At 30.3% G+C, this 13,798-nt stretch overlaps 2 protein-coding genes across 3 annotated transcripts; both read right to left on the bottom strand.

Moving 5' to 3' along the window:
* Positions 1 to 2,288: 2,288 nt before the first annotated feature.
* LOC100527843 (ribosomal protein S15a) lies at positions 2,289 to 4,721 on the bottom strand. 2 transcript variants are annotated; one of them, NM_001251382.2, is made up of 4 exons: positions 4,591 to 4,721; positions 3,907 to 4,044; positions 3,657 to 3,817; positions 2,289 to 2,651 (listed from the first exon to the last, which is right to left on the bottom strand). In NM_001251382.2, the coding sequence occupies exons 2-4, from the start codon at positions 4,037 to 4,039 to the stop codon at positions 2,553 to 2,555; spliced, it is 393 nt and encodes a 130-aa protein (NP_001238311.2). In that variant the 5' UTR covers positions 4,040 to 4,044; positions 4,591 to 4,721; the 3' UTR covers positions 2,289 to 2,552. The 2 variants fall into 2 exon arrangements, with proteins under 2 accessions (NP_001238311.2, XP_014622820.1); XM_014767334.2 differs by having other exon boundaries at positions 2,371 to 2,651; positions 4,534 to 4,601.
* Positions 4,722 to 9,114: 4,393 nt separating this feature from the next.
* LOC102663010 (uncharacterized) lies at positions 9,115 to 9,645 on the bottom strand. The gene has a single exon (XM_006598271.1). It carries the CDS (start codon positions 9,643 to 9,645, stop codon positions 9,115 to 9,117), a length of 531 nt encoding a protein of 176 aa, XP_006598334.1.
* Between the last annotated feature and the right edge of the window lie 4,153 nt (positions 9,646 to 13,798).

The following is a 13,798-nucleotide window of genomic DNA, read 5'->3' on the forward strand; positions in this document are numbered from 1 at the left end:
ACCAATAGTTCAATATATTGTCATTTACCACATGATTTGGATGTGAATGAAAATAGAAAGAATCAAAATTAAAGAAAAAATGGATAAATTTTATATTATTTAAAATAATAGTTTAATAGTTATATATCAACCGGGTAAAGTAGTTTTATATTGTCAATTAATAATAAATTATCATTAATATAATAATAAATTTATCATACATAATAATTTAATTTTCAATATTATATATATATATATATATATATATATATATATATTTGAATTAAATTATTTGTTCACATATTTAATTAGAGAGAGAGGAGAAAATAACATTTGATTATATAGATACTTTTTTATCTAAGAAATAAAATATAAATGAAAAACAATTAGAGACACATGAAATATGAAAATTTCCATTATTTCTCTTGGAAAAAAAAAACAATTACAGAGCAGGTCAATTATTTTACCGTATTTCCTACTTTATTTTTCTTTTCTCTCCTCCTTGCTTGCCTCTCTTCACCAAGAGTTCCATCATTTAAACATTTAAAAAAGGTTAAATTATTGTTTTGTCATTTAATTTATTTTCAAAATCTGATTTGGTCATCTAATTATTAATTAATTCAATTTGATTATTTAATTCTTAAAAACGATCCAATTAAGTCCTTCGATCTAATAAATGATGTTAGAATCTGGATGTAACGTCATCATACTTAGTGTTCATTTTAAAAGTGTCATTAAATGTATAAAACCGTCACCATAATAATATTTATTTTAAAAAAATATAATTTTTATATTTAGTGAGGCCGTCTCCCGTAATCTTATTTAATTGATTTTTCTAATTCAGCTATGAGTTCAATTTGAATTATAAACACCATGGTAGACATTAAAGTTCGTGGTACTTATCAAATGTGTAAGATCCTATTCAATATCAAGGTTTTTAAAGTTGGACGGGTTGGTTCAATCGATTGAACTAGGAACCGTAATCTGTTGGGAGATTCTAAAAAATTAGAACATTTCAAAATTGATAGAAATCAATCAAGAACTAGTCAAACAGGTATAAAATTAGTCAAAATTGATATTGAACCGGCATAAAGAATTAGGGTTGAATTGGTGTTTTTAATTTTTTTTGTTTTTTAAAAAAATATTTAATCTAAAACATTTGTAAGATAAATAAAAATATACTTAAATATTTCACATTATTAGTTTTTATTTTATAAAATATTGTTTTAGATCCTAACTTTTTTAATTATATATTAACTTATAACTTAATTATTATATAATCTTGTATATATACCTTCACACGGGTTCTGTTTTAAAAGCCTTGTTCAATATATATGATGTTGATTATTAAAAAAAAACGAAATCATGTTCAGAATGACATTGCATCCATCCCAAATTTGTAAAAGCATAATCATGCAAAAGATGTTCCTCACATAATTTACTTCGTACAGAGATCAAAATTCCTGACCCCACAAATATACAATTGAAAAATGAAAACAAACTAAATCTTATAAACTGAGACACATTAGAGAAACAAAGAACTAGAATTGACAATCCTATTTTCCCATATGTGAACTCAAACTCAAACCCTATCCCATCTTTGGCCATCGGAATAGACCTTTCCCATCGTACAAATTGATCGCCGACGAGTTTCTCGAGGTTGAAGCAATGGTGATGGATCCACAGAGAAGCCACGGTTGGGCTTTGGTAAAACAAGAATGATCATATCTACAAAAAACAGAAGACAACCATGTAAACATTTTTCTTAAATCTTCAGGATCTTTTACGAGATCTTCGTCAACGCCGCTGTTGAGTTCCACCATCAGGAGAACGTCAAGATCCGAGATTTGCGTTGGATCTAGTAATATAATTAGAAGATCAAATTAAAAACAAAAACAATAATTTAATCTTTTAAAAAAATCTTATATATAACTGGATGAGAGGATTGCAAAACTAAAGGAAAAAACCAGTTATGGCTTTTGTTTTTTGTTAGAGTTTAACCTCGACATCAATCCAAATATACTGTTAGAGTTTGACCTAATTGAACCTCATAAACCTCAAAAAAAATAACTTATGAAATGAGAATAAGTTTCCACTTATAAAATACTATTTTATATCACTACTCTATGAAACTTTCAATACACTATTTTGTATCAAGGATTAAACATCTCAATCATGAAATTTCAATCATGAAATTCGTAACGATCCAATAATAGTTGGCTAAATAGATCCAATAGTCAGATTTTAATATTATCTTAAAATTTAAACTTGATCTAACTCAACCCATAAGTTAGTTTATGGAATGATAGTTTATGGAATGAGTTATCTCCCACTTAGACTTATTCAACCATAATAGCAAGACTGATTCAACCATAGCTAATACTGCCACGATGAAGAAATCCGTTGAAATTATGGCGACCAATTTGGTTTAGCAAACAAAACAAAGCACACCAGAAAAACATCTCCTGCTAATGCTATACTTGATAAACTACGGGTCTAACACATTGATCATTACAACCGGTGAGTTTCAAGAACTGAAATCAGAGCAAAATCTTCAAAGGAAACTAATTAAACTAGTAAAAGAAACCCAGCACTTTCCCACCAACATTCTTTCTCCTAGCTTCTTCATGATCCATGATGCCAGCTGAGGTAGTCAACACAATATACCCAAACTGCAACATTTGTGTAAACAAAGGTTAGGGTCAACAATGGAAACTGTGTACAAAGCCTATACCATGATTAAAAAATTTAGGATACAGGCACCAGCTTAATATCGTATCTGTGAAATCATATCAGCGATGTCTAAAACAGAAGAAACATTATACCAGAAAATGGTATCACAACATGAAAATCTATTGGCAAGCTGCCATCACTTTACACACAAATTTGAGACAGAAACATGAAACTGGATGAGAGGATTGCAAAACTAAAGGAAAAACCAGTCATGGCTTTTATCTTGATTTAGGATCCTACACAGGCTGAATTCGTATGTTAGGAGAATTTGAAATGAAATCACTATTCATTTTTTGTGGGAAATAGATTGGGCAAAATACAAACCTGCAACCTGAGGCTGTTAGGTTTGAAAAAAATGTTGTGATTTTATTTTCTATTCTCACTTTTAATTACAAAAAAAGTTCACTCGTTTCCACTTTATTCTGTTTTCAAAAGTTTACAAAAAACTAATGAAAACAACTTTGGATTGTTATGTGTTTTCATTTTTTGTTCTCACTAATACCTATACATATTGAAAATAGAAAATATTTTATCAAACCAAACAACACTCAAGTACACAACTCTTATTGTACAGGATGCCTATATAATGGCACAATTTCTGAAGTGCCCAACCTTTCTATGCACAAATAAAACTTTGAACAAAGTAGTGCCTCCACCATCTCAACAATTTTTTCATAATTCAGAATTTTATTAGCTGAAATTATAATGCCATTTAAATTCTCAAATTCCTATCATTAGATGGTTAGAGTGTTAAGTCAAAAATTGAAGACAACAAATAAGGCTTTTAGAAGATAACCTATTGCAAAGTTGGGACGATATGATTCAAATATGGGATGATATAACTCAAATATGTCTTTTCAAAAACGAGTTTATGCTCTTCTATAACAAGGACAAGGAAAGAAGATCTCTGAAATTTGACAAAAAGAAAAGGCTTTTGAACTGACCTGTCTTGAGGGGAGCAGCCTAGCAGTCCAACCTTCAATCTCTTTGACACCAACATCAAAACGCGGACTAATAACCCCACATTTGTTCAGTCTACCATTCAATTCAACAACAATTTTTCCAGCTCTGTGATCATCAACGTACTCAAACTCTCCAATGTACCCTAGAAAACACAATCAAGGCAAAAACAGATGAACCAAGAGTAACCAAATTGAGCTATTATTAAAAAAAAGAAGATTAACAAACAAATACCATGCTTTTGCATCACCAAAAGGAATTTTATAATCACTTTTGAGGATGGCCTAATCATGACCTGGCGCTTCCCCCGTTTCTCAGCATTGTACATGCTCTTAAGAGCATCATTCAACACACTAACCCTCACCATTGTCACTGTCACAAATTTCAGAAGAATTAACCACACTGACATAAACCAAGATTGTGCCAATCAAATGTAAACAACAAACAATATTTTCCATTTTCAATGGCTGAAAACTTCAGCCCAATAATACAATCGTATTTAAACCCCTCTTGAATGGGGAGACACGTCAGTTGACAATATGAACAAAAGCTGCAAGTTCACCTTAGCTATTACTAACACCTTAACACCCATCACATGTCACACTATTAAACATAATTCAAAACCCCCACAAATAAGTATGTATTTCATCATCATAAAAAAAAAAAAAAAAAAACAGACAACAATTCCTGCGAAAGGTAAAATTTTGTCAAAAGGTCGTCTTCTAATTGTCTATCACAAGATAAAATTGTATACTCAAGGATCACAACATCAATCTAAAAACTAAAAAGGCTTCAGAGTCCATTTTTGAAACATGAAATGTAAGATACGAAGGATAATAAAGCGAATCTAGGAAACCCCACAACGAAATTTGGTAGTATGAACCAACACACGAACACGGGGGAGAAATCAGATCTTACCAAGGTAGCAGAGTAAAAGCACAGAAACGGCGCGGGTGCAGAAGAAGACTAAAACGCTGAAGGGACACGAGTATAAAACGACCGTGTGTACGTGTGTTTAGGGTTTGGAAGCGATTCAAGTTTTTGGGCCCACAACAGTTTCTCCTTGTTGGACTTTCTGCGCTCCCTTTCATGGCCCATACTTGTATTCCCACTCATTCACAATAAATTTCTTTTCACCAAAAAATAAATTTGATAGGAAATAATAACAAATAATCTACATATTATAGAAAAAAATTGTTAAAAGAATTAAACAAACTGAAAACAAAATTTCTATTTTATTAGTGAATTAATATAAAAAAAATATTAAAAACTCAAAACAAAATTCGATGATTTTTTATCATAAACCCAAAATATATTTAAGCAGTACTTTAATTATTAAATTTAATTTTGTATTAGTAATTTAGAAAAATATTTGATAGAGATTAATAACATACCATCTGCATATTATAAGATTAAAACAAAATTTTATTAAGAGTCAATGCAAACAAAAATATTATAGACTCAAAACAAAATTTATTAATTTATTAGATACTTAAAATATTTTTATTTATTTATTTAATTATTAAATTTTTTTTATTAGGATATTGATGTGAAATATCTACTAATTTTATGATTAATTTCCATTAGAGAATAAATTTAATTTTAACTAATTTAAAAGAACCTAAAATGAGATACTCAATGTTAAAACAACAGGGTGACGTGTAATGGCTTCCGGGTCATTAAGCCCTTCCTACCCGGCCTCACTAAAACACCTACACTTTATCCTTCCACCAATAACTCAACCTTGACAAAATCATATTTTAAACATGATTTGATAGTTAAAATTTTCGGAGTTTACAACTGCCATACATTATGTTTTTAAAACCGTCTAAAATACATTGTTAGTTACTTCAACAAATTTTTTAATAATGTCAGCTTCGAGGACCACAATGAGTTATGTCTAAATTAGGATAAAAAAAATTCACTTCTAAATTTGAAAGGAGTAAAACATTATTTATATTTTTTGACTAAAAAAATCATTTTTAAATATATGAGAATTAAAATAATCAGTTTTAAATTTATGAAATAAAAAAAATCATTTTTAAATTTGAGGGACACAAAACTTATTAATATTTTCACTTTTTCCTTTATGAGGAAATCTTATGTTTTAACTAACAAGTTGAATTTGGACCCCTACGAATTATAAGAATTTTTTAAAGTCAGCATGCATTTTCAAACTAGCTGATAGTTGATGAGTTGAGTGCACATAATTTGTATTATATGAACTCTCGTAATTTAGGGAAATCTTATTAATAGAATCCCGAACACAATTCTCTATTTTAGACATGTTGCATTTGGCTTAATATAAACCTTAGGTATTAGAATCAGTTGGATTGCATGAAACACTTATAGATTAATACAATATGTGCTTGTTAACTTCCCTTGTTTGAATCTGTTTTGTTTCATGAGTACCCATGCATCTGGTATACATGTTTGCTGGTTGAGATCTTTCATGGTAATGTAGATCTATTTGTCTAGTTCAAAACGCAATCGATCACATAGCGTTCCGAGTTTTATGTTATTTATAATGAATTTTACACTGTGACAAGTGTTTTTTTGCGATTTAAACTGGATAATAGCCATGTTCGTGAATTCTGTATTGTTCTGATTATGTATGGACTTGTCTTGTATTTTTAGATTGAAATAGACATGTTAACTGAATCATGAGAGTTGGAATCATTTCGTTTGCATTTATAGAAATTTTATTATGAATGCTGAAAGAATGAGCTGGGTGATGAACATGGATGCTGAAAACTATGTTTTAAGCTGTGAAAAAGGAACTAGATTTGAAGCCTTTGTGCTTGCTGTACTTGGAAAAATTCCCTTATGTTTATGCATGTAAGAAGTGAACCTCTTCCGGTTATTATACTCAACGACTGAAATTTCTCTTTTTGAATTTTGTCCCTCCTAGACTACTCAATTGAACTGTGCTTAATTCTTAATTAACCAGTTATTCTGTCAGGTACACCAATTGTATTTATCAATTTAGTTAGCAATGAAATGGTTGCATTCTCCTTGTTAAAGTGTATTTGTAAAACCCCACTCCTTTCCTTATGGTTCTATATTCAGTTCATAGGTTTTCCATTCTTAAGATATATACTAGCTCGTTGTGTATAATTTTGTGTCAATGTTGTATTCAAATTTTCAAATTCTATGATTCTTAGTGACTCCATATATCTATGTGTGTGTGTTTATCCTCCAAATATATGTGTCCGTTTATGGGAAAGATTTGTTATTCCTATATAGAATGCATACCCACCCACAAATCGGAGAGATGATGTTCCCAAGAAGCTAAAGGTACCCAAACGCAAACACATAGAAATTGAAAAAAAAAATAACATAGCAGAACCACCAAGGATAAGTAACATACAATGCATGTGTATAAAGAGAGGATTATCTAACCCTCCTGTGATTTGTAGCTTGTTGTTGAGTATGATAAATGGTTATAATACTATTCCCTTCTTTCTCTATGTTCATGATGAGTAGCAAGAGGAGTAATTTAGTTTGTTATATGTACTAACTCTTGCAACCTCAAGGCCCCCCGTAGCCATGATATATTTTGAACAACTGTCTATCAGGTTTCCGAGAGCTTTAACGACTAATATCTTGTTTTGAGATTTCATTTAACTATAAATTACTTTGAAATTATAAACAGACAACTGCTTATGAGTACCTGCAGACAACCATTCAACTTTTTATACTTGCAACTGCTTATCAGGTGCCTGTAGACTAAAATTAACTGTAAAACAAAATTTTATAAGGATGGTTAAAATTATAAAACGGGTATATTATAAGAAAAAACATATTTAAATTTAAAATTAAATTATTTTAATTAAGTAATCATCATTTAAAATAATAAATAGATCAAATTTATACAAAAATCATATAACTATAGTTTTTATACCATTTTTATCAGTTAATGATCTAAGCATTAGTTTTATTAAATACTTCATATTATAACAACTAATTAATCTTTATCTCAAAAAAAAAAAATACGAACTAATTTATTAGCTATAAAAAAAAAATTAACAGAGCCTAAATTTCGTTGTTTGCTCTAGTTATTTACCTTTTGAATTTTGAGATATTCAATTTGTTGTTATGTACTCATTTGAATTTTGTACCTGAAATTTTGATTTCTTTTTCGATAATGCACGGATAATTTTTTACCTTTGATGAAGATTAATATTTTAACTATGTAAATGAGCAACGAAGCATCTAATCCAAAACATATATATTCTGCTGCAGAGACAAAATCCGACGATTTTTCACATGAATATGAATATGCATACAGATTCAAAGGTTAATTAAAAATCAATGGTTCCCTAATTCAATAGGAAGGAGGGTGGGCGATGGGAGAAACACTTCTTTTTGGGGCGGATAAGTGGTGTGGATTGTGGAGATAACAACCTCAAGGAGTCTTTCCCTCTGGCTATTTCAAATAGCTGTCAACAAACATGCCACCATTAATTAATATGCTTAGTTTTTTCAGAATGCATGGCTCTTCACGATGGCCTTTCACGGGCTTTTGGAGAACAAAATCTTTTTGCATGGGTGGACTAGGAAGAACTTTTTTCAGATCTAAAGGTCTATGTAGGTGTATGGGGTTTACAGGAAGGTCAGAATAATGATGCTTGGTTTTGGAAACCAAACCCTGCAATATTTTGACAAAAACATCATTTTAATTTTTTTGAAATCTTAAATATAAAAATTTTAATTAACTTGTAACTTCAAAATTTTCTTAAATAAAGATAACACAAAGATAACAATATGGTATTTCGTCCAATCCCCAACTCTCCATACCTGGAACATCCATCACAGAGTCCTTTAACGAAATCCTTTTGGAACGAAATCAATTGCCCCATCGAAAGTTGTAGTGAATTTCTTCTCATCTTGGTACAACAATCCACTAGGATGTTTATAAATACCACCTTCTTTATTATAAACATTTTTTGTAATTAGGGGATGAAGATATATTATATTTTTTGTGGGCTCATCCATCTACTACCGATAGGTTTTGGATTTAGACTCTTAAGTATATAGAGCTATACTGTACGTACACCTTGTATAGAACTTTGCACTGTTTCTTACTTTCATCAATGAATATATGGCCTTTCAAAAAATAAGATAAATGGTCTTTTTGACAATACATAAAAAAAGGTTTGAATTGACCAAGCATTGAAATGATAGCAATGCCATATCATCACTTAAGGTAAAACTAAATAAAATAACACTTCAATCAAACTGAAAGCAGAAAATTATAGCATCTGAATTACAAACTTAGACGGTGGAAATTAACGACTATTAGATAGTCTCTAGCTAATTAGAATTTACGACAAAGAATTAATCACATTCAACTACATATCATGAGTTTGTCGAGATTAATTATTAGTTGAAAACATGATAATCCTGCACTATGTAATAATTTATCGGTAACAAAGACGATCAAGAACCGAACCACTCAGGAACTAGCTGCTTGCAGAGGCCCATGTAGGTAGAATAAAGATTTCGATCCTTGGCGCCAGCTCGATGAATGTTAGTATGCTTGAGGAAATATTTGAGCTGTTTAAGCGTGCAGCAACCGAGCATTTGACCTAGCAACAAGAACAACCAATTAATGGCCTTTTTCTTGGTTCCTGCAAGGGAGGGTTGGACGCTGTTTTCTTGTCCGCAGTGTTGGCATTTTGGCAGCACCGGTTGCATCCAAACCTTGGGTTCCCTATCATGCATGCTATCTTTCTTCTTCTGAATGAAGCTCCACAATTCGGAAAACTTGCCCTCCAGATCAAGAACCATCTCGAACTTGTTCTTGCACCTCTTGCACTCCACGCTCCCCTTGATTTTCACGATCTTGTTCTCCAAAAGGTACTTTCGGGTGTGCACCGTGGCGCGGTGGTTCGTGGCCCAAGGAAAGGGCGGAGGGATGGTTTCGCGCGGCGCGGCGGCGAGAACGTGACGAAGAGGGTACTGGAGCATTTACATGCACGTGATCAACAGCATCCATGTTGTTGTGGTTAGAAGCAGTGAAGGGTACCAACATGGGGTTAATGAATGGAGTTTGCATGGTTAGGGGAGGAGGGTTTGTTGGGAAAGAGTGTGTCTCTCTCTTTGGACGATTGCATGAGAGAGAGAAAGTGAGCAAATCATCATCATCTTTGGGGTTGGGGTTCTGCATTTCTTGGCTTAGAGCTTTGAACAAGGATGATGAAAAAACTTATCTCATTTTTTTCTCCTATAAGTGTTTCCAGAGTAACTTATCCAAATAGGTCCTTAGGCCTTGAATTATGCATTCGCACAATTCAGTCTCTACATTTCAAATTTTAAAAAGGTGCACGAAATAATTATGGAGTGCAGGAAGCAATTGTCAGTAGGGCCACTGAGTCCTTGCTTTTTTCTTTTAGGCCTTCTGTGGCCTGTGTCCTTCTGTACTGTTGACCCCGGAAAAAAAAAAAGGTGAGCAAATAGTTGTTACTTCCCTTTTATTCTGTTATACAAGTTCTTGACTGCAATGAATCAAATGTCATAATAGTAAATAGTAATTAAATTATAACTCGTAACATTACTCTTTTAACTGTAAAAAAAGAACACTACTCTTCTATTGTTATATATATTCTTTTTATACTAGCTTGCGTTGTGATTGTGACAATAGGATTAGGATAATGTGTAGAGGTTCAAACTTCATTGATTATTGAATATTTGTAGCAGTCATACATACCAATGGGGAAAAGGACATTAATTAATGTATGAAAATTTAAGAGTGCGTTCAACTGGAAAATTTTCCAAATTTCTTCCGTAGAAAATGTTCCAAGATTTTCAGAAAACTTCCTTAATTTGCTGAATGCAACCATGTTACTTTGTCTGATTAAAAGACTGATGTTGACTGATATGTATAATTCTCATTTTGCATCAGCTAAGTGGGGGTGAAACCTGCGGCTTCTAACTCTCTTTTTGTAGCATATTTTAGCTTAGCTAATGCATCTGTAAGGAGATGTTTGATATGTCACTGTGATGTCAAAGCCTTTCAAGATGGGAAAAACTTTGTATTCAAGCTTGATGAAGACTTCTAGTCATGATTACTTTATTAATGCTTCAAGTATTATATAGATATGTCAAATGGGGCATCAAAATTTTGTTTATTATTATTATTATTCTTGTCGAAACATGTTTAGTCTTCCCTTCAAAAAAGAAACATGTTTATTCTTGACCATCCCTAGCATGGCATCTTTAATCAGGTCTTATATACTATTTTAAATTATAGTTCAGTACTATGCATTTTTTAAACGGTTGCCATAATGGCCAAGTTATTCTAATCATTAAAAATTTAAAGTTCTCCTTTCATGTGTGTGTGTGTGTATATATATATATATATATATTCCAATCACGCTTAATTCCCTCCCTTTCTCTCGGCCAAAAGATGAACATGAACTGAAGCTTTGCGCGTCTGTCTGCATGTCTGATTCAAAAATAGAGTAAGATCCTCTTATATTCCTTGTAATGCTAAAAAAGTTCATAATAGATGTTACCCAAATAACAATAGGTTTCATTATAATTATATTTGCATATGAAAAGATGGAAAATATAAATTCAAAATTGAGAGGCATGCGAGACCACAAGGACATTTCACTAGCACACCCGCAAGTGGCTGCTGCTGCACATGAATCCTTGGCGGTGGCCTGCAAAAAGTTAGGCAGGACTTACAAGACAGATTATGATGCAGGTTTAAGGATTAAAATATGGTACACTTGTAATAGAATATTTGTGTCCATAAAAACTCTTGTATCTAGATTATTTTTTTATTAATAGAAATAAGTATAGAGAATTTTATAATTATTCATCTTTTATATTCAACGAATTGAATTGTACTTATGATTACTTATATCTAGATATATACATACTTGAATACTAACTTTAATATGTTAGTGAAATAGTGAACCCTTTCTAAAATCCTTTACTTACATTTAGATATATACTTACTAACTTTAACTTTAATATGTTAGTGAAATAGTGAACCGTTTCTAAAATCCTTTGTATACATATAAACGGGTAGTATCTAATTGTTACACGGTTGTTTAAGCATAGCAATTGGACCAAATTTATTAGGTATTTATAAAAAAATGTTCGCAATTCCATAAGCACGTGCAAAGCTTAGTCCTCATTATGAATTGCAAGAATTGATGATTTCATTTTCGGGTCTAACTATAACTTAGCTAGGGTAGTACGTAGTTGGTAGCCTATAACGGTGGAAAAGAATTCACTCCTTTGGGCCACCGATTGCTAATTTGATATTGTTTTCAACTGAATATGGACAACAAAGCGTAAAATCAATTTTAAAAATCAAGTCAAACCAACATTAAATGTTGAAAATTAACTAATCAATTAAATTATTCATCTAACTAATAATCGTTGTCTACTTATATAACTCAATCAAATCTTTATAAAGGACCACTTCCTTAAATGTCCAACAAATTTAGACTTTCCTAGCTTTTAATTTAGTGGTCCCTCCATTCCTCAAATTCGGCTTTAAGCGGAAGTTTTCGACATTAATATACGTGATTTTTTTTTCTTTTTTTTTCATGCTTCAAAACCTAAAAATTATTTTTTTAAGTCTATAAATAATTAAAGTAACCTTTATGTTTATTAATAATTTTCATACACCTACGTAAAAATTAAATTCTACTTAGCAAGTTTAAGAAATTGAAATCTAAAATAAAAGATCCTAGCAATTAAAAAAAAGGAATTAAGATATACTTGTTTAAGTTGTTTTAAGTTTAACCCTCGAGACTGCACGATGAAATCATTTATCAATTGGGTTTGTGTTTTCTAACTTTGTATAGATTTTTTTTTACAGCAAATAAGTTTTTTTAAAAAAATTAAATATATTTTTATTCATTATAATTTAACATTTTTTCGTTCTAGCAAAATTATTATTATTTTTAATTTTTTTTTAAATGATGTTTGTTTTATTTTTCATCTTTAAATAATTTTAGATAACACTTTGAAAGTAAAAAAATGATATTTAAAATATTTTAAGAATAAAAAATAAAATAAATATAATTTATCATAACTAAAAATAAAAAAAATATTTTTACAAAGAAAAAAACTCTAAATTGTAAGTAAGGAATAATATATTTTAAGAAAATGGATAGGCAATCCAATGAAATGACACACCACCAAGTCTACGCCTTTGTTAGGAGTTGCTTTATATTAGACCACATTAACATTATTGATTATTGAATCGGGTGACATGAGTACACGCTCTCCCCCCCATAAAATCCCACCAAACTCCTTTGTCCAAGGATATGAACCTACTTCCCAATACTTCTTCCCAAGCAATTAAGTAATATTTTTTTTTTTAATCTTCTAATTTATCAAAAGAGAAATAAATCCTGATTAATTTAAAATTTGATTTAAAAAAAATTAATCAATTTTTTTTAAGGATTGAACTCGAATATTATTAAATGATTAAACCTTAATTTTAATACATTAATCACTTGATTAGTAATTAAATAATATAAAATTACTATCAAATAAAGATTATTATATTAATTAAAAAATTATTAATTAATTTTGAAAAAGAATATCCTTTTATCTTTTTAAAATAATTATATTATACTATTATTCAAGATTGAATTCCGTCAACTTTATGTTTTTGCTTGTAATGACCTTTTTTTAGTGAACGTTTAATCATCGTAAAAAGCGATGATACTTAAGCGTTTAGATAGCTTATATCTAAAAAAAAAAAAAAATTTCTAAAAGAAAATGAAGAAACATTGTTTTTTCAACAATTAACATGCCTTCAATAAAAAATGTTTATATTTTGTATTTTTTATACGCGTGTTTTTAAAAACATCATGCTTTAATATTGTAGATTTACTTTGTTGTACCATGCATGTCCTAACCCCCAAGGGACTAACGCCCTAACTAATAACATATTTTTTAAACACTCTAATTTGTTATTAATTTAAATTTATTAAATTATGTGTCAAATTTATTCAATAAAATCTTATTATTAAAGTATATTAAAAATATGTGAATTACATTTCTTATCTCATCACAAGTTTTATATTGTACTTTATAACTCTTCTAGCTTTCACATCTTTGAATTCTTAATTAGAATGCCACTAAGTCA

This window comes from Glycine max, chromosome 15 (assembly GCF_000004515.6).
Source record: "Glycine max cultivar Williams 82 chromosome 15, Glycine_max_v4.0, whole genome shotgun sequence".
Classification (NCBI taxonomy): Eukaryota; Viridiplantae; Streptophyta; class Magnoliopsida; order Fabales; family Fabaceae; genus Glycine; species Glycine max.

Coding starts and splice junctions, on each gene's coding strand:
- LOC100527843 (NM_001251382.2), bottom strand. CDS start 4,039: ATGGTGAGGGTTAGTGTGTTGAATGATGCTCTTAAGAGCATGTACAAT. Junction 3,818..3,906: donor TTTGGTGATGCAAAAGCATG/GTATTTGTTTGT, acceptor TGTGTTTTCTAG/GGTACATTGGAGAGTTTGAG. Junction 2,652..3,656: donor GGCTGCTCCCCTCAAGACAG/GTCAGTTCAAAA, acceptor CAAATGTTGCAG/TTTGGGTATATTGTGTTGAC.
- LOC102663010 (XM_006598271.1), bottom strand. CDS start 9,645: ATGCTCCAGTACCCTCTTCGTCACGTTCTCGCCGCCGCGCCGCGCGAA.